The sequence below is a fragment of the Acomys minous genome, assembly GCF_964271855.1.
Source record: "Acomys minous genome assembly, chromosome: 2".
NCBI classification, from domain to species: Eukaryota; Metazoa; Chordata; class Mammalia; order Rodentia; family Muridae; genus Acomys; species Acomys minous.
This window is the reverse complement of record NC_140484.1, coordinates 47,887,948-47,911,309: the sequence shown is the minus strand read 5'-3', so window position 1 is coordinate 47,911,309 and position 23,362 is coordinate 47,887,948. Positions and strand designations below refer to the sequence as shown.

Here is a 23,362-nt window from a genome sequence, read left to right as displayed (position 1 = left end):
GATCGGCCTGATTTCCTGTTTTGACAGTCTCTCTGGGGAATAATCACAGAAGCTCTTGCTTTCCATCAGTGGCTGAAGTGATAGATTCCTGACCTAAGATCCACCCCCTTCTGGAACATTCTGTCAGCCTCACTGTCTTTCCCTTGGCCTCTTTTGAGGCATGTTTGCATGCCTGCCCTCTCTGAGAACCCTTCTTCAACTCTTTGTTCTGATGGGCTCTACAGACACTCTCTTGAGCTCTATGAAGCCCCTGCAAACTCATAGACTGCCGGCCTTGCAGTAGAGCAGCCACCAGAATTTGCATTTCCTTCCAGGAAGTGCCAGTGACACCAGCCAAGGCCCACACAGGTGCCCAGTGATTCTCTGAGGAGGTCTCCACACATGTGTGGCCTCCGACCCCGTGCTGCCGCCTACGCACCCTCTCCAAATCACTCTCATCCTTTTGGTACCTGCCCACCATTCTGCCTTGGCCAACCTCCCTCAGAGCAGCGTCTCACTGCAGGCACAGGCTCCCTGCAGTCCTGCCAAAGCTTCTCCAGACCTTGCCAAGCTCCTGTACTTTCTCTCCACCTTTGTTTCCTGATGCCTTCTGAACTGCTTCTCTGAGGAAAGGCCTCCACTGGACAGGTCCTGGAGGTCTCTGAATCTCTGGGAAGGTGGACAAGACAGAGGTCCCACTATGCCTGGGATCCCAGAAGGGACAGAATTGGAGTTTTCCTATGATGGGTTGTCCATCTGGAAGCCTGGAAGAAGCTGCTTAGCTGGCTTCAAGGACATCTGGTTGACCATAACCCAGAGCTCTACGAAGAGCATCCCCGATCTCAGCGTACAATGCCCATTGGATGTCAGATTTTTCTAAAGCGCTTCTCCTGTGTCCAGAACCTCCCTGCCCAAGCCCTGTACATGATATTGAGAGAGCTTCTTCCCTCCTCCCAGGGAACAGATAATTGGAGTGACTTAAGCGGGGGATGCCATGTCCTAGGGCCTCTGCTCCACTCTCCAGCCTGTGTGTTCCCTGGGGACTATCCCAGATACCTAAGTCCTCTCCTCAGGCTTGTGCCTAGCCCCTTTCCCGTGTTACCCCGGAGACACCAGCTCTTGGCTCCGCTCTCCTTCCCCTCGGTTCTCCAACTATTTACAGTTCTGAAGATTGATTTCTTTTCTCCAGGGCCAGTTTCTTACGCTTTTTCTCTTCTCTCTCTTTGTTTCTGTCTCTCTCCTCCCCCTCACCCCTGCCCCTGTTCATGGGGCCACCTCCTTTCACCCCCCTCCCCGGCTGGTGGGCTGCCCATCGTGGGCAGGGAAGGCCGGATGGTGGTGCTATCCCTGGTATTAGGGCTTTCGGAACAGGATGACTTTGCCAATATCCCTGACCTGCAAAACCCAGGAACCCAGCAGAACCAGAGCGCTCAGGGGGACAAGAGGTACGAGTACGGGCGAGGCCTGCGGCGGCGGTGGCAGCAGCGGCAGAGAAGGAGGCATGGAGAGGCCACCTGCCTCAGCCGGCCCCCGACTGCTGGACGAGGTGGTGGTGTCTTCAGCAAATGCTGGAGTGGAAGGAGAAGCCCTCCAGCCGGTGTTCTGTCCCATGACCACTCGAGTGGTGTCCCGTGGGTCTATGAAGGGACCATCCTGGGACCATTCTGGATCAAGCCTGCTCCCCAGCATGCTTGTCCTGGCCTGGAGCAAGCCCAGCATCCTGGGCCCCATCTCCCTGCTTGCCTCCCTCTGCCACCCCCCTCCATCTTTCATCTCTGCCCCACCCCGCCCTTCCCAACCCAGAAATCCCTGTTTCTCTGGTGGTTGGTGAGTGAGGGGGGATGTTGGGGGAATGGCAAAGCCTGTTCTTCCTCATCCCCACCATCTCAACCTCCCCCTGGCCTGCAGGACCTGTTGTGCCACTCAGCCATGAAGAGGAGCCCCTGGTGGGAAGAGGGTCTGGGTGAGGAACCATGGGAGAGGCCTGGTGACCAGAAGGAACCAGAGGGGTGGGCCCTGAGCACAGCCTCCAGGAATGGGATGTGAGGCCACGTGTTCTGCCAGGCTCCCTGTCCCCATTGCCTTCCTCGGGGCCCCATAAAGGCCAACAGGAGCCAGGGGGCTAGATCTGCTAGCCTTCGCCGCCTGAAATTCAGGGAAGCAGCTCCTGCTGTCCCCTTTGCTGAGGAGTGGCTGGGCACCGCTCATAGGTCCCTGTGTTGAGCCATGGGTGGGTACCGTTCATAGGTAAAGGCAGGGTTGAAGGATGTAGAGCTTGTTAGCGCTCCCAAAAGTGGAGCCCTCACCCTCTTGTTCCCTTGACCTGACCTTTGGCTGGGCTCACATCTACTTGTGCTCAGTTTTGCTGCCCATGAGGCCAAAGACAGGGCGTGTGGGCCTGCATTGGTTTAGCTAGAGCCTCATTCTGTGACCTCAGACAAGTCAGAGACCCTGTCTAGGCTATTGCCTCAGCTTCTGTCAAATGAAGCATTGAGCAGGGTGACCTCTGAGGAACACACAACGTTTCTAATGAGGAAATGGGCCCCAGGGCTGGGACACTTGTCAGATCCTGTGAGCTGGGCAGAGATCAGGTTTAGACTGGTAACCCTGATGCTCATTAGAGCCCTTTAGGGACAGGAAGGCACTGCCCCAGGCTGCTGCTAGGGGCTTGTAGCTTAGAAGAGATAGACTGTAGCTGACAGCTGTCTGGCTATCTCACAGTGGCTTCTGGAGACCAGCCCTCTCTTTCCTTCCCACCCTGAATCCATGTTGCATGTCTGGGAGGGTGGGGGTGGGGCGGGTCACAAGTCCCTACAGAGTAGGAGGGGAGAATGAGAACTGTTCCTTCACTTGGTGGCACAGCTGCTGTCAGTCCCTGTGCCCCATGTATGCGAAGAAGGGCTTGGAGAAGTAGCAGAGCCTGCCACACACACACCCCCCCCCGAACTCACCTGGGTCTGACAGAAGCCACAGGGTCTCAAAGATGGGCTCTAAGCAGGTCAGAGGGCCAGGAGGAGAGGGTAGGGCCAGGGACAAGAGGATTCAAGGGGGACTGGAACCCTCTGGAAACCTGTTAAGAACCTAAGCCCTTTGCCAGGGAGGGTTGGGTTGTGGGGGGGGTGGGGGGGGGAGGAAGGTGTGAAGCGTGAGGGAGCAGATGCAGGCTGGAAACAAGATTTCACATCACCCATGTGTTAATTAACCAGCTCCATTTTCACCCAACAGCCTATTTATACTTCCTTGCCACTCAGGTCTCCATATTTTAGTACACCCATCCCTTCTGATCATGACATCAGCTTGTTCTCTGCCTGCCTGGGAAAGGTGGGTATGGAGGTGGCGGCCTTGGGCCCTCACCATCACCCGGCCCCACTTTCCGAGTGGACACATGCCATTCCCACCTGCTCATGCCCTCCTGTATTTGAAACCCATTTCTCACAGCACTTGGGGTGTCTCCTAGTGGTGGGTAAGCTGCAAGGGGCTGCAGGCTCAGCTGACTCCTCCCTAGTAGGTGTCCCTATCTTGGCATAGGTGCCCCCACCAAGCTGTCATACTTTGGGAATCCCACCCTTTTTGACTTTTGGGCCTTACAACCACAGGCTGGCTCATCTGTCCGTGTCCCTATCCCATAGCTTGGCATAGGTGCCCCCACCAAGCTGTCACACTTTGGGAATCCACCCTTTTTGACTTTTGGCCCTTACAACCACAGGCTGGCTCGTCTGTCCCTTCTTCTTCTAAGTATGCCCTCTCCACCCCCTGCTGACCTCCTGACCAGGTGTCTTGCCTGCTGCTCAGCCCCCTTAGTCTGTCAAGCAACAGGCTCTTGAGAGGCGGAAATCTGTGGGGGAGGAGAAGCCTCTCCAGGGTCCAGGTGAAGAGGACGGGAATCTAACAAGCTACAGGGCATGTGAGGGGCAGTCCGCCTCCAACCCACCCAACATTTCTTGGGTTCCCTTCCAGAACCCCCCCCCCAAGTCCTGGGCCTTAGCAGATAGCTCAAGGTACTCCTAAGTGTAGGAGTGGGGTGGGGCAGTGGAGGCCTCCACCCTTGCTGTGTCTGTCCCACCCATTCTCCCACACCAGCCACTGCGTGCTCACAGCCATCCTTCAAAGCATTTCACCTTTGCTCCTCGGGATCCAAATGGTTTCCACCGTGGCCCCACCCCCGAGTGGGGATCAGAGCGGACCAGGCCACCCCCATTGCTCGCCTCCTCCGAAGCCACCATGTTTCTCCCGCCTCTGTGTGTCCCCCGCCTCCTCTCTGCCTCTCCTGTCGGCCGCCACGCTCCTCCTTGTCCCCTTGTCCACCCAGCAGCCTTCTCCACACGTCTGACTAACTTTTCTTAGCCTCTCTCTCTCTCTCTCTCTCTCTCTCTCTCCCTCCCTCTCTCTCTCTCTCTCTCTCTCTCTCTCTCTCTCTTTCTCTCTCTCCTTCCTCCATCTGCTCCTCACAGGGGTGTCCCTGGCCCAGTGACCAGCCCCTCAGCCTCTCCCTCTGCCTATCCCTATGCCTGTCTCTCTGTCCTGTGACCTCCGACAGCTTCAGGGGTGCTGACCATCTTTTCCCAGGCTGCTTTGCAGCTATGCTGACGCTGTGGTGTGGCCAAAATAACTCCGACTCTCTCATACCTTCAGCAGTCAATCTCACGCTCTCTCCTCTCCTGCTCTATTTTTAACCTGACTTTACCTCTCCAGCTATTTCAGTCTCCTCTTCCTCCCCGTGCCTGTCTGTGTGAGCACGTGTCCATGTGCGCGCGTGTGTGGTCGTGTGTGGGGGCCTCGTGTACGCCTGCCACTCTGTGCACTGGTGTGTCCGCACCTCTAGGGTGTCCAGGGAGAGGGCAGGCTGGTGGGTGGATGTGTCGTGCTGTGTTACGGAGCAAGGCCAGGGTCTCACGGCAGGTGTGTAGTGTACCTGATGACCTGCTGTCCCTGCCTTTCCTGCTTCTGTTTTGTTCCAATTCACAAGCACACTTTCGCATGGCTGGCTCTCCCCTTTGGGGATCTAAGTATGCCTCCAGCTGTGTGTGTTAACCACAGAGGTGCTGGCTGCCCTGCCCGTTGCCTGTGCCGTCTTCTCCCTGTTGCTCTAGGTATCCGTTGGGCTTGTGTGAATTTTTATGTGTGTGTATGTGCGTCTGTGTGTGCACGCCCTGCTGTCGGATCCTGGTGTCTTCCCCCAGGGCCTGGCATATTCTGAGCATGTCTGTATCTGCCTGCTGTGGCCGCCCGTGTACTTCAAGCTGGTCTGTGCCAGGGGATGTGGCTTGTAGCCAGCCTGTGTGGCTCTGTGCTCTCAAAGCTGTTTTAATTTTAGCCTGCCCCAAGCCCTACGCCATCTCTTCCTCACTGCCTGTCCCCACCTCTTCCTCCTCATGAGACATTCCAGCCTGGTCCCTGGGCAGGGTCTTAGTTGCCCCTTCCTACGTCCCAGCTGAATGGAGCCTGGGCTCACGACCTGGCTGTTAAGCCAGAGATCCTGGCCCCACTGGACCAGCATGGCATCAGGTGTGAACATGGTTGCCTGCTAGATGGTGACCTGCCTTTCTCTGACTCTGGGTGAGAGTCTTACCACATGTGGTGTATGAGTGGGGAACCGGGTGGGGACTGGGGCACGTGGCCACTTGCCCTCGACAGCTATGAAAGCTGAACGGGCATGGTCTTGTTTTGGGTTTGTTTGTTCCGTCTGTTTGGCTGGTTGATTTTTGGGTTTTGTTTGTCTTTGTGCCATGTTAGAAATAGAACCTAGGGTCTTGAGTGATGTTGGATAAGCAAGGGCTTAACCACTGAGCTACATCTTCAGCTCTGGTAAAAAGAGCTTGTATTAAGTCATATCAAAACTTTAATGCTCAGGGCTGGGGTGATAGGTAGGTCAGTTGAAGACTTGCCACACAGGCACAAGGACCTGAGACCTTGGGAGGCTGTGTGAACAGAAAAGCTGTGCGTGGTGGCTTTGTAAACCCTATGCTGGGAGATGAAGTCAAGCAGCTACTTGGGGCCCGCTGCCTAGCCAACCTTTGCAAGCCCCAGATCAGTGAGAGACCCTGTGTCAAAAACAAGATAGCACCCGAGGAATGACAATCAAAGCCTACACCTACACACACACACACACACACACACACACACACACACACACATACACACACACACGCATGCACGCACATGCACGTGTACATACAAGCACACATATGGTGCTCTTTCACACTGGCCACATGGCATGCATAGGTTCCAAGTACGTGTGTGGTACCACATGAAATGGCACAAGAACACTCCTGTCACAGCAGACACTGCCAGACAGAGCCATGTGGACAGTGGTCCCAGCCTTCCCTTGGCTATAGGGTGAAGAACACCTTGGTTCTGATGAGGCTGAGCAAACACAGGTGGGGCTCTGGGAGAGAGGCTGTGGAGTGTTTGCCGAGGGTAATGACGTGGAAAGACACCTGGACAGGCTGCCTGGCGCCTCCCCGTTCCAGATTGGGTGGAGCAGGTTCTCTGAAGAGCAGGGTAGCTCAGAGAATAGCTGTGTAAGCCAGAGAGCTGAGGGGCTTTTGGGAATAGCCAGAAGCATAAAGGCTCCCTTTAAACAGCCAGGACAGGGCAGCTCAGCCAATCACTTGGGGCTGAGGTTCAAGAAGGCTAAGTCCTGGGTGTGGGTCTGCAGGAGAATCCAGGCTTTCTGTGAAGAGCTTTCATTCCTGCTGGCCCACAGGAAGGGGCAAGGGCTGATTTCTCAGAGAAGATCCTGTGGCCACCCAGGCCCATGGAGTCCAGCCCATCCCAACCCAAAGCCCAAGCTCATTGGCATTCCTTCCCTACCCCCTCCTCCAGGTTGCCTGCAGGAGGAAAGGCTGTAAATACAGCCCCAGTGCCCGGCCAGACACCCCACGATGAGTCTGACCGCAGAACGGAGGCCCATTCCTCTGTCTCGGACCTCGTCAACTCCCTCACCAGCGAGATGCTCATGGTGAGAAGGGTTGGGGATGGGCTCGTGGGGCGCGAGGGTGTGGGGGGGGGAGGGGCGACCAGAAGTAGGCAACTCAGAGACTTAGTCCCAGCATGATGGCTGCTCAGTGTTTGGTGACTGAATGAGGCCTGCGCCACTGACCCCCACCCCCACCCCTGCCCAGCTGCTCTTTCATCAAAATGCCTCTCCACGCCTTGGTTTCCTCCTTTGTCTTCCTTTGATCCTCTTTTGATCTGAGAAAAAGCCTAAGAGATCCCACTCATACAAGATGGTTTTATGTCAGGCTGTGGCCTTGAGGCAGGCGTCCCTTCCCTCAAATGCCATTCCGGAGCTCCCAGGGGTGACTGTCTCGTAGCCCACCAGTGACCTCAGTCACTCTCTGCTGCTGACAGGCCTAGGTTGTTGACCAAAGCTGAGGCTGCACCTCGCATGATGCCACCCCCTGGTGGCATCAGTATAGCACAACTGCTTGTACTTCTCAGCCTCTGGTTAATCCCCAGAGGGAGGCCTACCCCCCCCCCGCCCCCCAGGTGCGGCAAGTTGGCAGACAAGAACCAGTTAAGGATCTGGTGGGCCAGGAGTTCCTGGACAGTGTGGAGAGGCTTGTAGTGGGAACCCAGCACCTTCTCTTTCTGCGGAACATAACAGGGCTCAGATCACTTCCTTGGCTCCTTCTGCAGAGGCAGGGTTCCAGCCAGCCCTAACCACCCAGCCCCACAGTTTCCTGCCGATATGACTTGTCTCAAGTAACAATTGCACACAGAGTCACAAGGTATCAGGGCAAGGATTCAAGTGCCCAGGCATCAGGCCTGAGGTGGAGTTCGAGTCCGAGTTTCCCTTGACCTGGACGGCCCTTTGCGACTTTCTTTCCTATCTCTAGCTCTGTGTAGGCTGGTTGTCCTCTGCTCTGGGCAGCCCGTTGCCACAGACCACCCTGTTTCCTTGCATAGCCCCTTTAATTGGTGCTGTTTCCCGGTAGTCAGGTTCCCAGAAGGGACAGCCCTTTCCTAGTCAGCTGGCTGGCCCCTGACTGCCCTGAGGGAGAGGCTGGCAGACTCCTGCAGCGGAAGGAAGTACAGACCCATCTCCCTCTCAAGTACTCCACAGATGCCCGGAGGTGGGAAGGCAAGTCTAATTACCCAGCCCTCTGCCAGTGCCAGGCCATTGATATTAACAGTGACAGTAAAGACAAGCAAGGCAGAGTATGTATGTCCTGTGACCTCACCCTGTGGTGCTCCCCAGACCCCAGGCTGCTGAAGCAGAGGGTCAGGAATCAGAACCTAGGGGTAGACAGAAACCATCACCACTGGGGAACCTGGGACCTTGGGACCTGGCACAGGCAGTGTGATGTCTTTTAAAGCTTACTTCTGGGACAGAGATTTGGGGCAAGAGAGGAGAAAGCTGGGCAGCCTGGTTTCCATGGAAATGGCTTGTTCACTAGGGCTCAGAGCTGGGCCTGGAGAAAGCCAAGCAAGTGGGTACAGAGGCTCTACCCCTTTCAGAAGTGAAATCCACCTAAACAGCCCAGGTTTCCCCTAAAGGACTGAGGTGGGGCTGAGGCCACCCACACCTACAGTGGCCTACGATTCCCCCATGATATGAGAGGGAACGAGGGAACGGGTCCAGGTAGTCTTGGCTAGCTCTGCCTACTTGTGCCATGAATGCATTCACCCTCCTGGGAGCCCTGCAATCTTAAGCTCCATGGCTTCCAGTCTGCAGGTTCAACAAGTTCAGGGGAAGAGGGCTGATGTGAGCTGAGGGGAAAGTGTGGGGGTGGGGTGAGGGAGAAGTGGGGAGTAGAGGGCCTCTACCTGGGAAAGCCACATCCTGAGTGGGTCTGGGATAGAACCCATGGGCTGTGAGATCAGCCAGGGGGTGAACAGGGCCATCTGCAATGGGCTAGGGATGTAGCCCAGTTGGTAGAGTGTTGTGTGTCGTACAGGAAGCACTGTTTGATCCTTACCACCTAATAAACTAGGTGTGGTGGCACATGTCCCCATAAGGGGATCAGAAGTTCAAGGATAGCTTTCCAACAGAGAGAATTATAGGGCAGCCTGGGGTACATGAGTCCCAGTCTCAAACAAACACTGTGCGCGTGCACGCGCGCACGTACACACACACACACAGAGAGAGAGAGAGAGAGAGAGAGAGAGAGAGAGAGAGAGAGAGAGAGAGAGTGCAATTCCTCTTTAGCCACTGGGTGGAGCCAGAGGTTAAATTTAAACTATGGTCTAAGTTCAGGTGCCTTCAAGTTCTGACTGGCCATTCAATCATGGGGCTTGAGGTGAGTGGCCTAAAATCTGTGTGCTCCAAGCCGAACTTTGAACATAATAGTGTGTGCCTCGGGGGTAGGAAGGCACAAAGGAGACCAAGTATGTGGCATAGGGGAGAGTTAGCAAGCAGCAGGTGGCCCATGGCCGCTATTTGCCATCATTGATGTGACTTGGGCCCTTCTCCTTGGTGCGAGCAGGTTGAATTGAGTGGCTGTGGGGAGGGGCCTTACTATGACTTGGGGCCTGGGCCTGTTTTGGTAGAAAGAGTGGATTTTGTGGTCAGAGAGGGTTCCCTATTGCTGTGCAAGCTTGGGCATGTGACTTAACCTCTTTGAGCCAGTCTCCTCAGCAAAGGCGGGTGACAGCTGCCTGGTCCGGCAGTAAGAAGGTGACGTAAGATTCTTCAACATGGTAGGTGCCTCTGTCTGCCTTATGTCACCTGTGACATTCTGTGTTGAGAAGCTGGGATTGCCTCTCCAGGAAGCAAGAGGGGCCCAGAGATTTTCTGAGGGAGTGTGGGTATGAGAGCAAGTGCCATTTTGTCCCATCTGCAGTTCCCTGGGGCCCACTCCTGACAACCATCTATCACCAAAGGAGATGTAGACCCTAAGATACTCAGGCAGCAGGACCCCTGACCTGGCAGGGTTAGGACCTCAAGTCCTCCTATTATTCCTAGTGAGCTGTAACCCAACTGGGAGGTCCCCAACTGCCCCCTGCTGCCCCCTTTCCATGTTGTGATGAAAATATGGCACTCAACCCTTCCTTGTGACTACTCACTACTGTCCATGCCTGTCCAGGCATCTATTCTGAGGATGGGGACTGGGAAGAGGCATAACCTGGAGGTAGAACCTCACTCCCCAGGGACCAGCCTACCTTAGTCACACTCCCAGAGGACAGCCTGGTGATCCTATCTCAGTCACGCCCTGGCATCTCAGCCTCCCCTCATCTGGAGACTTCTTTCGTATCTTGTAAGCAGCAGCATCCATAGCCCTCAGAGAGCTCTTTGTAAGAGTTGCTTTGCCTCCCATGAGTCCATAGAGCTGGACAAGGAGGGGAGGGAGACCAGAACAGCTTAGGGTGGCTCTTGGAGCTGAACAGACTTACAGTTTCATGGGGAGGTGGAAAAGTGGGGTCTCCTGCTCACCGCTCTGGGGTCTAGGAGGCAGAACCATCCTGGCCCTGTTCCTGTCCCTTTCTGGTTAACACAGGGCTCTCAGGACCTGAGTATCCTCCACTGGCCATGAATACGATAAGCCACTGCTACCACAGCCAACCACATGCTAGGAACGAGGAGAAATGAGCTTAGAGGCCTCCAGCCCAGAGCGGCTTCCGGACCCTGTGATGCTGCCCAGGAGCCTGGTGGAACAGAATCCCCACCAACTCACCGTCTTTTTCCACTGCAGCTCTCCCCAGGCTCCGAGGACGACGAGGCCCACGAGGGCTGCAGCCGAGAGAACCTGGGCCGCATCCAGTTCAGCGTTGGCTACAACTTCCAGGAGTCCACACTCACCGTGAAGGTCATGAAGGCCCAGGAGTTGCCAGCCAAGGACTTCAGCGGCACCAGTGACCCCTTTGTCAAGATCTACCTGCTACCCGACAAGAAGCACAAACTGGAGACCAAGGTGAAGCGCAAGAACCTGAACCCGCACTGGAACGAGACCTTTCTATTTGAAGGTGAGGCTGGGGCCACGCCCACTTACCCACCCACTGATCCCGTCCGGTTTCCCCGCCCCCCCCCACGTGTGGCCGCGGGCAAGAAACACGGACAAACCCATGCCTGTAGGTACATAAGCATGCAAGCACACATGCGTGTAAGCTGCATACATGTACTGAAATCCCCGGTTCTTACGTACACATGTCCACACACATTCCCGGTTAACCCAGCGCATTATGCTTCCGGCTCAGATTGGCTCCAGGAGGTGAGAGAAGTCAACATACTAGCCGCAGGCTAAAGACGGAGCCTGTTATACAGGCTGGGGTCCTATTTTGTGCCACTCAGAGGTGCATTGCTCTGGAGCGACTAGGTGAAGCACCCTTGTGCATCTAGTGAAAGTACTAGAACCTTCTGGAACTCTTCCCTTCATCCTTATCTTCATCCCCTTCAGCCCCAGGTCTAGTCCATCTGATCTGGAATCTCGGCTTTCTCACTTACTAGCTGTGTTGACATTAAGCAAGAACCTAAACTCTCTGGGCAAGGTGGTGCATGCTTTTAATCCCAGCACTCGGGAGACAGAGGCGAGTGGATCTCTGATTCCGGGGCTAGCCTGGACTACAGTGATTTCAAGGACAGCCAAGGCTACACAGAGAAACCCTGTCTCAAAAAGCCAAAAGAAAAATAGACCCTAACCTCTGGTACTCGGTTTCTTCATCTATAAGCTAGAGGTAATAATAATAATAATTATGCAAATTAGTAACTTTTCAGAGCACATAGAGCAGGCTCTGACACCCAGCAGGTGCTGGTATGTGCTTGCTGAAGAGATGGTCTGTTGCTGGTCTTTGACCCCTTCCCACCATGGGAGGCAAGCAAGATTTCCGAGCCTTTCCCTCTGGCTCCAGGGGGCACTAAGCCAAATGTGACCCTGCTGCCAAAGCCATTTTGTATCTCTCATGTCTGAGAGCACAGGGTGTGCAGTGAGGGGACCGTTCCTATCCCAGGCCTGGGGTGGCAGGGTACTGCCATAGGAAGCCTTAAGTCTTTTTTTTGTTTTGTTTTGTTTTGTTTGTTTTTTGGTTTTTCGAGACGGGGTTTCTTTGTGTAGCCTTGGCTGTCCTGGACTCACTTTGTAGACCAGGCCGGCCTCGAACTCACAGCGATCCGCCTGTCTCTGCCTCCCGAGTGCTGGGATTAAAGGCGTGCGCCACCACGCCTGGCCGAAGCCTTAAGTCTTAAACATAGCCTGGTTCAGCCGGAGAAATCCAGTCCCTGTGGGATTACAATTGCTCTGAGGTGCCCCGGTCTTCCAGGGACTCTTCCCCAGCTGGCATCCAAGCCCATCAACACCTGTGTATTCTGAGCCTTGACAATGTGATGAGAGGCCTCTGTGTTTCTGGGCCCCTCTTGCCCAGGTCAGCATGGGCACCAGGTTAGGGATGGAACAGTTAACCGGAGGCTTGGCATCTGGAAGCATCTGGAAGCTTGCCAGCATATGGATGAGGCTTAGGGGCAGAGACCCAACCCTCAGTTCCCTCGCACAAGCATTTGCTGTCCACCAACTTTTCACTGGATGCAGGAAGTTCAGAAAAGAAGGAGAAATTACTACAGCTCTCCAGTCACTCCTGTCTCGTGGAGGACAAAGCTGGGCTGAAAATTCAGCCATGTTCCGTGGGAACCCTGTATTGGCTCCTTTTAGCGTGCAGAGAAAAATTCCTCAAAAGCCAGCCCTTCCAGCAGGTTCTGATGGATGAGTTTTTGACATATAGGAGACTGTTTTGTGTAGTGTTGGAGAAACTGATTTAGCCACAGGGACCTCTTGGAGTCACTAATATTCCCAGGACAGCTGTCTTCATGCATCTTACCTGAACAGATTTCAAGGGTCACCTGGGCAAGGTCCCTTGGGGCCTTCAAGATGAGCAAGACACATCTCCCTTAGTACATAGAAAGGACAATCCTAAACAAATCAGGAGTCCTCTTTGAGACCCACTTCTGTCAGAGGCTCCTCTATGGTTTATATTCTCTCTCTTTCCCTCTCTCTCTCTCTCTCTCTCTCTCTCTCTCTCTCTCTCTCTCTCCCCCCCCCCGTGTGTGTGTGTGTGTGTGTGTGTGTGTGTGTGTGTGTGTGTGTTTACATGAGGAAAATCCTGTGTGTGAGGGTCCTGTGGAGGTCAGAAGTTATGAGCTACCTGAAGTGGGCACTGGGAATTGAACTCTGGCCCTCTGCAAGAGCAGCACTTGCTCTCACAACTGCTGAACCTCCTGGCGACGCACATCCATCTTAATTTTTGAGTCAAGTCTCTAACTGAACCAATTGGCTGGAGGAGCTGGGCAGCAAGCTCCAGGGATCCACCTGGTTCCACCCAAGCCCCCTTTCCCCAGTGCTGGGGTTGCAATACCCACCACTACACCCAAGTTTTACTTGGGCACTAGGGATCCAAACTTGGGTCCTCATGCTTGTGCAGAGTGCTTTACTCACTGACTCATCCCCCAGCCCCCAGTTATCTAATCTCTTAACAAATATGCATCTGGGCCAGTGAAGTAGCTCAGCAGGCCAAGTGATTGATGCCAAGCCTAATGACCTTTGCTTGATCCCAAGGACCCACATGGTGGAAAGAAAACCAGTTCCTGGCAAATTATCCTCCGACTTCCATGTTCACACTGTGCCACATGAGCACATGCACGCACGCACACACACATACACACACACACACATTCATGCATGCGTGTATTCACACACATGCCTCCCCTGGCAGGCAAGCCATAAGATAATGGGGGAAACAGATGGGTAAATCTGTTTGGGCTTGCCCTAGAGCGAAGAAAGGAAAGTGATGGAGTGTGTTACAGGGCAGCCTGCCCATCTGTGATGCCAGGAAAGAGAGCCTAGATGGAAAAGTTGACAATAGGCTGGAGTAGGCATGGTGGGGGCTCACAGGTTAGGTCCTGATGCAGGCAGAGCCTGATCAAGGGATCAGGGAAAACGTCTATAGGGATGGAGCCGGGGCACTGAGAGAAGAGTGGTTACCAGCCCACAGACAGTGGGGCCACATTTTGGAAGGACTGAGTGTGCTGCGATGTTAAAAAGGAGTTGGCTGTGGCATGCTGGCTATTTTTAAAAAAATCAATCTGGCCACAGTGTTGAGAATGGGCCACAGGAAGAAGCTTGGGAGCGGGAAGGGAAGTTTGGACGCTCATGGCTGTTGGGCAAGGGGTGCTGGTGGCTTGGGCACCCATCATGGGATCTGTGTAGGAAGAGGAGATGGGCAGTATCCCAGAATACTGGTTCATTTTCACAGGTATCTTTCTAGTTTCCCTGCCCCCTTTATCTTCCTGGGACTCACTATGTGATGGCCACACAGCCTGAGGCACAGCCACCTACCTGCTCAGACTTGAACCAGAGAGCAAGGGGGCCACTGCCCAGACCTGAAACGGACACACAAGCAATGAGCACATTAATGGTCTTCGTCCTACTGTTGGCTCTGGGACTATCACATAAACTATCTGAGCCCTGGTTTCCCCATCTGTTGGGTCACAGGAGACAGAGTTCTTGTTGGCACTTCAGAAAGTGCTACTGCAGTCAGTTGTGGCCTGCTGGCCTAGGTAGCAGAGGACACAAGGCCAGCCCCAGTCACAGGGCCTTCCTCCTTTCTTTCCTTACCCCCATTCCTTTCTTCCTCCCTTCTCTCCCTTTTCCTTCCCTCTCCCATCCTCCCCCCCCCCACTCTCCATCTCTTCCTTCCATTTTAATTTCTTTTTTAAAAAAATATTATTATGTATACAGTGCTCTGCCTGCATGTACATCTGCAGGCCAGAAGAGGGCATCATATCTCATTATAGATGGTTGTAAGCCACCATGTGGTTGCTGGGAATTGAACTCAGGACCTCTGGAAGAGCAGCCAGTACTCTTAACCATCGGAGCCATCTCTCCAACCGCTGTTTTAATTTCTTTTCTTGTTGCTGGGATAACACCCCTCACCTTGTCTGCTCCACCCCAGGGTTTCCCTACGAGAAAGTGGTGCAGAGGGTCCTCTACCTCCAGGTCCTGGACTATGACCGTTTCAGCCGCAATGACCCCATTGGGGAGGTGTCCATCCCTCTCAACAAGGTGGACCTGACCCAGATGCAGACCTTCTGGAAGGATCTGAAGCCATGCAGCGATGGGAGTGTAAGTCCTTACGTGATCCTCTACCTGGAGCAACGTGGTCAGGGCTGGTGGAGGGTCCTCAACCACCCTCCGCCTCAGGATGTCAGCAGGGCTCAGAGTGGAGCACTGGTGGGCAGCCTCAGGGAGCTGGGCTTTAGAACTTGGAGAGACTCACCTGAGCTGTGCGGGCGATGAGCCCAGGGTTCCGTTGGGTGATTTGGGAGCCCTGAGTAAGCACAGACTTGCCAGAGGGGAGGAGAAGGCATGACAGTGGTGACAGACAAAGGGGCTGGTATCACCCAGGGCAGGGCAGGAAGGACCTATGGACAGCTAGACTCTCTGACCCTCTTTCGCTCTAGTTCCCTGTCATTCCTGCAGGGCGATCAGGGGAAGCATATCCCCTCCACCCTGCCCCCCACCCCACCCCTGTGACCCAGCCTCACCCCTTTTGTTGCCCTACAGGGGAGCCGAGGGGAGCTGCTCTTGTCTCTCTGCTACAACCCCTCAGCCAACTCCATCATCGTGAACATCATCAAAGCTCGCAACCTCAAAGCCATGGACATTGGGGGCACATCAGGTACTGAGGCTCATTGTGACAGGACGGGCAGGTGGGGGCGTGGGGGAGCTTCGAGTGACAGGAGGGTCACTTTGGATATGAAGGATAAAAGTGTATTGGGGCCCTAACCTTGGCCCCTACCAGTCCTAACTCCTCTGACTAAAGATACTAGAACCCTTTGGACATACTCTGGGTCAGTGGCATCTTGGCCGGCAGGTCTCCCAGAATCAGGAAGAAAGGCAAGATCGTGGTGGAGAGACTCTACTCTTAGCTGCTTGTGTGTGGGCTTGGGGAGACCTGTCCTCTCTCGGTGTTTAGCGTAAGAACACTGAAGCGATGTCCAGGATCTTTTTTTATTCTACCTACTGATTATCCCCAATTCCTTTTTTCTTGCCCTGGCCTGGCTTCATTACCCTCTTAGAAAGCATGCAGGCAGCTCCCACTTAAGGTTTTGCACCTAAAAGGGCATGAGGATCCTCGGTCGTCCCAACACACACGCTCTGCCCCTCTGACCCTTCCTCTTTCCACCCCCCACCCAGACCCCTATGTGAAGGTATGGCTGATGTATAAAGACAAGCGGGTAGAGAAAAAGAAGACAGTGACAAAGAAGAGGAACCTGAACCCCATCTTTAATGAGTCTTTCGCCTTCGACATCCCCACGGAGAAACTGAGGGAGACCACCATCATCATCACTGTCATGGACAAAGACAAGCTCAGCCGTAATGACGTCATTGGCAAGGTAGAGCTGGGCTGGGGTGCATAGCCAGGGCCACAGCTTGGGGGGAGGAGGGACCAAGGTTGAGCACAGGCCTGGATGCCAGCAAAGACCCAGCCAGACAGGGAAAGAGGGGACAAGAAGTGCTTTGAGTTCCCCCTAAGGTTTCTGAGTTCTCAGACTGGTTCAGCCCTGTTTATGGGAGGGGCTGTGGCAGAACCCCTGCCAGAAACCAAAGACCTGGCTTCAGTTGATCGGCACCAAGCCGGGCGGGGCGGCCCGGAGCAAGTCACTTGGCTTCTCTGAGCTTCTGAGTCCTTGTCTGTAAAATGAAGCTAGTGCCAGCCCTGCAGGGCATCCCAAAGTCAGACCAAAACCGCCAGTGATAGGTGGCAACTCTAGAAGAAGGTGACCTCTTCTTGCATGTTAGGCAAGAAGCCAGGCCTGACTTGAGTTTTCCTACAAGTCTATGACAGAAACTCTCCATTTTTCTACTTTGAAAAGCGTGTTCCTGTCATTCTGACTCAGTGTTGGGAGTATGGGCACAAAAGTCAGCGGCCTGGCTTCTGGTTTTGTTGTTGCTTGTTTGGGACATTTATAAGGTCCAGGCATACACTGCCACTGAGCTACACTTGTGGCCCTGGGCTCCACCCTTTAAGGGCTGTCACCTCTTTGAGCCTCATTTTCTCTGCTCAGATGAGAGTAAGGAAGTCGTAGCTGCAAGTGTAGCAGGAGCAATAAGGACAGAGATGCTTAGCCTGGTGTTTGGAGTGCACAAGTAGCTTCTAGTGTAACAGAAGTTAGTTTTGAAATGTTCTTACCCATAGCGCTTGTGGTCATCCAGTCAGTCACAGAAGTTTTGTTTTGAGACAGAGTCTCCCAGCCTGTCCTGGGACTGGCTCTATATAGACCAGGCTGGTCTCGAACTCGATTAAAGGTGTACACTGCCATGCTCAGGCTAGCTTCAAGTTCATTATGTAGCTGAGGATGACCTTGGATTTCTGATCCTGCTGCCTCTACCTCCTAAACACTGTGTACCTGCTTTATGCAATGCAGGGCTTTGAATCTGGGGGTTTCGTGCGTGATGGGCAAGCACTCTACTGACTGAGCCCTGGCCAGGTCATAGAAGCCTGACCAGGAATAGTGCAGGGATCAGGGCAGAGGGAATGAAGGAGTGGAAAACACAGATCCTTGGGCATATGCCTGTCTTAGTTACTTTCCCACTGCTGTGAAAAAACACCATGACCCAAGGCATATTATGATTTAATAATATATTAAATAATAATTTAAGCATTTAATAGGGGGCTTGGTTATAATTTCAGAGGGTTTTGAGTTCATGACCATCATGGCGGGCAACATGGGAGCAGGAAGGCAGACAGAGTGCTGGTGTGGTAGCTGAAAGCTCACATCTTGATCCATTAGCTATGAAACAGAGAGAACTAACTGGGAGTGGTGTGGGCTTTTGAAACTTCAAAGTCCACTGCCTGCTGGGCCTCCCCCACCCCACCCCACCCCACCCCACCCCACCTCCAGTGACATACCTCTTCCAACAAGGCCACACCTCCTAATCCTTCCCAAAAAGTGCTACCAGCTAGAGACCAAGCATTTAAGTGTAAAGAGCCTATAGGAGTCATCCTCATTTAACCCCCAACAATGGCGTGTTTGGAGGATGGCCTGGCATCTGCAAGGGAAGGGGTCCATCTGGAGCCATTCCTCGGACAGATGAAAAGGAGGACCTAATTGTTGGAAAAAGGAAAGCACCTAGCTTTGTGGAAGAAAGCTGGTCCTGGGAGTATCACTCAGCCAACCACGGGCACAGGTTCTGCAGTGGGCAGGGCCCACTGATACCCACTTCTAGCCCTTCACACAGTTCTGCCTTCCAGAATCACGTCTTCCTTGGAGGCTACCTTTAGCTCCTTTAACATACCAGCCTTCAGTGAGCCAAACCAAGCCAAAAGCATTTTTGGTCTTGCTTTAGCCTGGGGTAGTTTAGAAAGCCTAAGGACCTTGGAACCTTTCTGAGTCACAAGCCCAGCTCAGCTCCCGGAGGCTGGGAATCTGGCCTTGCTCCAGGCTGTGGTATCATGCTGGACTGAAGTTGCAAATGCAAGCAGGCCCACAGGAGCACTTGGCTGTGACCCTCTGGTTGGGCGGGGGTGGGGGGTGGGGCGTAGTGGGGAGGAGTAGCCAATGAGCCTCAGAGAGAGGGAGCTGACCGAGAGCTCAGGCATGAGAGGGCAGCAGATGTGTGCCATCACCAGCTGTCTGTATCATCACTGCATTGCACAGAGGGGCCTGAGTCTGAGAGACAGAGTCTGAATAGTTATTTGCTTGTTTTGTTTTGGTGTTTTATTGTTTGCTTTTTGACAGCGTCTCACTCTGTAGCCAAGGCTGGCACTCAAACTCACTGTGTCCCTCCAGTCTAGCAATCCTTCTGCCTCAGCGTGGGGGTTTTAGGTATGAGACACTACACCTGGTAAATAATTGTACAGGAAAGTGGCAAAGATAAAACCGAGGACTCATATCCCTCTTGCCTCAGTTGCTAGCCCCTCGCATTGCATCTGTTACAGCTTAAGGAGCTGACATGGGGTCTCGCTGTGAACCAGCCAGATTTCAGTTGCATCTGTCTCGCCTCTGCTCCAGGGTCCAGTACTAGCTAGCACTTTGTACTCGGTTGTCAAGGCCCCCAGGCTCTTTTCCCTGTGACAGTTTCTTGCCCTCTAAGTTGTCATGTGATAGCCTTAAAGTGCCCTGGCCAGGGTCCTGCAACACTCTCTGCTTCTCTTCTAATGCATTTAGTCTTAAGCATCCACCAGTGTCCAGGCCAGGCTCGGCTGAGACTACCTTGGGGGTTCTGGGGCAGCCCTGCAATGTTGTGGAGCCCTTACCCAAGCCTGGGATAGACTAGTAGTCTAGAACCCCCCAAGACTTGCCTTATACCATTGTGAACTTTTAAACTCTGGCTGAAGGTAAGACTCTAATCTCTGTGTATCTTAGTTTCCCCATCTGAAAACTGTGACTAACCATGTTGTCTACACACCTGCCAAGTTTGTAAGCATGCATTGACCTCCAGATATAAAGCTCCTAGTGCAGAGCCTGGCGGGGTAGGGGCAGGAAATGACAGGAGATGGGAGAGGCAGTTAACAATGGTGCCCCTTCATAGGACAGGGAAGCTCGCCCCAGCCGACTGCCTGTGTCCTGACCTTCACTGCAAAATAGGTTGCAGTCTGATGTCAAAGGGCCAGCCATGCCCAGGCCCTTGAGGGATAGCACAGGCAGGAAACTAGGTCAGGTTGGCAGGGAAGGAAAGGGGCAGTCTCTAGGGGCCAGGCTGTTACTATGGGACAGGGCCCAAGCCCCAGAGCCTGCCATAATGCATCGTCTCTCTCTCCCCAGATCTACCTGTCCTGGAAGAGCGGACCAGGTGAAGTAAAACACTGGAAGGACATGATCGCTCGTCCCCGGCAGCCTGTGGCCCAGTGGCACCAGCTGAAAGCCTGAGTGGGGCGAAGGGAGGCACCAAGGGCCTAGGCCTGGGTCCCCATCACGCCCCTACCACTTTATGCACAATGCCCAGCCCGGCCCTCCTGCCATGGGTGAGGGGAGAACCCTGAGGGCTCAGCCAGGGAGGGGTACCAGAACTCTACTGGGCCCCATTTCTAGGAAGTACCAGCCCCACCCCCATGAGTCCAGCTTGGGCGTGGGGGTTCTGGGAGCCATTTCCCTGCTTTGCCTCTTTCTTTCTTAATTTGCTGATACTAAAGAAGTGGGGGGAAAGCTCAAGAGGCAGACGGGCAGACGAGCAAATCCCTCCAGAGGCCCGCCAGGTGGGCATAGCCCTCCGTTTTCTTTAAGGCAGTGCCTGGAGTGGAGAGAAGCCACCCCTTCCCTAGCCCCCCCCCTTTTTGGGGCCCAGGAGAGGAAGGCCGAGGCGTTTGGCCACGGCTTGGTCATTAGGCCCGCCCCCCCGCCCCCAGCTTCAGGTGCCGGCTGGGCCCTGGACGCCAAGGATAGTATATAGCCTGTGCTCCAGGGTCCTGGAGATGTGGCCCTGTGTATTTGTGTTGTGTCTACCGTGTGTGTGTGTGTGTGTGTGTGTGTGTGTGTGTGTGTGAGCCCACATGGGTGTGCACACGTGCACGTGTAAGTTCACGCGAACATGTGTGAAAGGGGGTGCTCACTCCCTGTCCCCCTGGGGCCAGCAATGCTGACTGGCTGGCTATGGAGAGTAGCAGAGTTTCAGTGGATGAAGTGGGTGGGGCTGGGTCGGGTAGAGGTCAAGGCCACGGGGAAGGTAGGAGAGGAAGGGTAGGAATAGCTGAGTGGAAGGAGTGGGGACCAGGACAGATGCTCCAGCTGCCTCCTGGCACCCACTTTGCCTGTCTCTGTAGCCCCCACTCTCATAATTCCCCGGTAGCAACTCCCCGTTACAATGTCATTTCTTGGGCCTGGGCTTACACTTTGTAGGCACCTTACTCACAGTGTGCATGGCCTTCCAACAGGGCACCTCTCCCATCCTTTCTCAGGCATCCCTAACCCCTCCCCCAGGGACTCTCACCTCCCTAGATCTCATATCCCAGCCAAGTTGGCATCTGCTCCATACTCTGGCTTAGATATATCCCCTTGTCCCGACCCCTGACCTCCACGCCTCCATCCCTTTACTTGCATAATCTGATCTACCCCTGACCCCCTCCAGGCTGTCTTGATGTACCTCCCCACCCTTTCCGATCCGCCTCCCGCCCCTGCCCCGTCCGCAGTGTAGTAGCTCTTTCTGCCCCTCCCACCCACCACGCAAGTGAAGAAGCAAGGAAGGGTCCAGGAGTCTGAAGTTACCATACCCAAAGAAGCTGCCTTTTCTCCTCCCGGCCTCTGCTGAGACTAGAGCTGGCTTCCCCTTGGAAACAGCAGACTCCAGGATGATCCTTCTTAAGTCCTGTCATCCCTCTATGCTGTATTGAGAAAAGACCCAGCTGGTGACCGAGCCTCAGACTTGAACCCAACATTCCCAGAGTCCACCACCAGGTGGCACCAGAACACCACATCTGTGGTAGCAGTTGGGGAACCAGTTTCCTGCCCTGGGTGGCAAACCTGACACCCCAAGGACTGAAGAGGCTCTGGACTGGATCTGCATATTTAGAGAACAGTGGAAGCATAGATATTTGGGCACGTTTTCCTTCAGTGGGCTTTAAAGCTCAACTTTCTGCTCTAGGCAGTGAGATCTCCTTTTACCCATATCAAAATGTTCTTAAATTGAATTTCACACCCTGTTCCCTGGGACCTGGAGGAATAATCTCTTATGTAGTAGGTGAATCATTTGTAAAGAATTCCATTGTAAAACAAATAGCTACCCGTATTACTTGTAAATCTAAATGTTTCTATACTGCAGCTTTTGCTTTAAGTGAGATCTGCCCCCCCCCAGTTGAGTGTAGCCCCCTGGAAAGGGACCCCAGAGGCTATGTGGAAATAGAAGAGGGTACTGTCAAGAGTGGAAATTCCAGAGAAATTTCTCCCATCCTTCCCTCCATCCACCTCGATCTCCTGAGCACTCCCACAGAGCCATCCGAGGGACCAAAGCAACTTGCACCAGTGGGAGTAAGAATAGCAACAGGTTTATGCAAGGCTCCGCTCATGCACCTCATAGCCAGTCAGCTCAGAGAGCATACCCCCCTGGCACAGAGTTGTGCCCCCTGGCACAGAGTTGCGCCCCAACTCCCCAGACCCTATTTAGGAACAGTGGGGACCCAAGTTAGGAACCCTCAGTCCCACACATGTGGCTGGGATGGGGGACGCCAGCAGGAGGCTCCCAATGGTGGGCCAAGAGCAGAGTGGATTTGCACAAGCGACAGCTGAAAGACGTGGAGTCTGGGCATGAGACAGTCAGGGCAATCAGGGGACCGGGGGAAATGGAGGAATGTGAGGGTGGGAAGGGCACCAGAGCTCTGCCACCACCATCCTAGGATCTTGGGCAAGTCACCCACACTCCCTGGGCCTCAGTTTCTCCATCTGTAAAATGATGGTAATAATACTTCACCTACCTCATGGGGGAGGTTGTGAGGCCACCATCACCTGACCTAGGGGATCAAGGCAGGAGGGCTCTGAAGGTGCCCCCCGGAGCAAAGTTGTCACTGATGCCTGAAAGCAAGGCCCACCTGCCCATCCACCCTGCCCCACGGAGCCTCTAGGGACCACCAGAGCCAACCTGTCTCTTCACTGTGTCCCAAGCCCCTTAATGAGCATCATCTGACATCCTGTGGGCACCCCAGACTTAGTTGTTATGTTGTTTAGGTATCCTTTTTTGTGATCATCATCCATGTAACTGCTATACAAATTCCACCTGCCCCAGCAAACCCCTCCACCTGCCCTCTGGCACCAGAGGCCAGGGAAGGGACAAAGGAAAACAGCCACAAAAGGATTTAAAAAAAAAAAAAGCCAAGGGGATTCCCAGCTCAACTGGGCCCCCAGGGGTGGGAATTGGTGGCGCTGTTTGTATTGTGTTTAAGTCCTTGAGCGCAAGTGTTTTATAAAAATAAAACAAAAATCCACTATCACAAAAAGAGAAAAATACAGCAAAGAGAAATGAAGAAAAAAAAAAAAGGGAAAAAGAACCATACAAAAATTTCCACCATATGCACCCTCTAAGCCAGCAGAATTTTCCTCTTTGCAAAACCATATTTTTGTGAGAATGGGCCCTGCTTTTTGTGGCAAGGCCTGTTCTGATTAATAAAGGATCGTGAAAAAGTAGGGCCTTGGCTGTTTCCTCCGTGGGTCCCAGCCCTCTACCTCTTCCCCCAAGGGGGAGCAGTAGCTGGGATTGGGGGGACTGGGGAGTCTTGGGGGTATCTCCACTCAGCCCATCACCTCTGGGACTTGACTTTTCACTGGTGGCTTGGGCCTGCCTGAGCTTTCAGCTCACTTTCACATCTAGACTGTAATCCCCATACTCACCAGCTGCCCCAAAGCAGGGAGCATTGCATGTCCCAGGGCAGGCCTGAAGGCATGCTTAGATCTCCCTGAAATCTCCAGGGTCTCCCCTAAGGCTCACTTAGCTGGACATGCACTCCCTCTCTTACCAGGGGCCCCTTA

General features: G+C 53.9%; 1 protein-coding gene across 7 annotated transcripts in view; it reads left to right on the top strand.

Annotated features, from left to right (window-relative positions):
- The window catches only part of SYT7 (synaptotagmin 7), a 62,578-nt gene extending 39,558 nt beyond the window's left edge, over positions 1-23,020 (top strand). For 4 of the 7 annotated variants that reach the window (XM_084774080.1, XM_084774077.1, XM_084774078.1 and 1 more), the window contains 7 exons: positions 1,302-1,424; positions 6,805-6,940; positions 10,617-10,887; positions 14,860-15,029; positions 15,471-15,585; positions 16,104-16,303; positions 19,676-23,020. In XM_084774080.1, the coding sequence (XP_084630206.1) occupies positions 1,302-1,424; positions 6,805-6,940; positions 10,617-10,887; positions 14,860-15,029; positions 15,471-15,585; positions 16,104-16,303; positions 19,676-19,780 (1,120 nt within the window). In that variant the 3' untranslated portion in view covers positions 19,781-23,020. The remainder of the gene's footprint in view (positions 1-1,301; positions 1,425-6,804; positions 6,941-10,616; positions 10,888-14,859; positions 15,030-15,470; positions 15,586-16,103; positions 16,304-19,675) is intronic. The other 3 variants (XM_084774082.1, XM_084774081.1, XM_084774079.1) reach the window with 1 other exon arrangement.
- Positions 23,021-23,362: the final 342 nt, after the last annotated feature.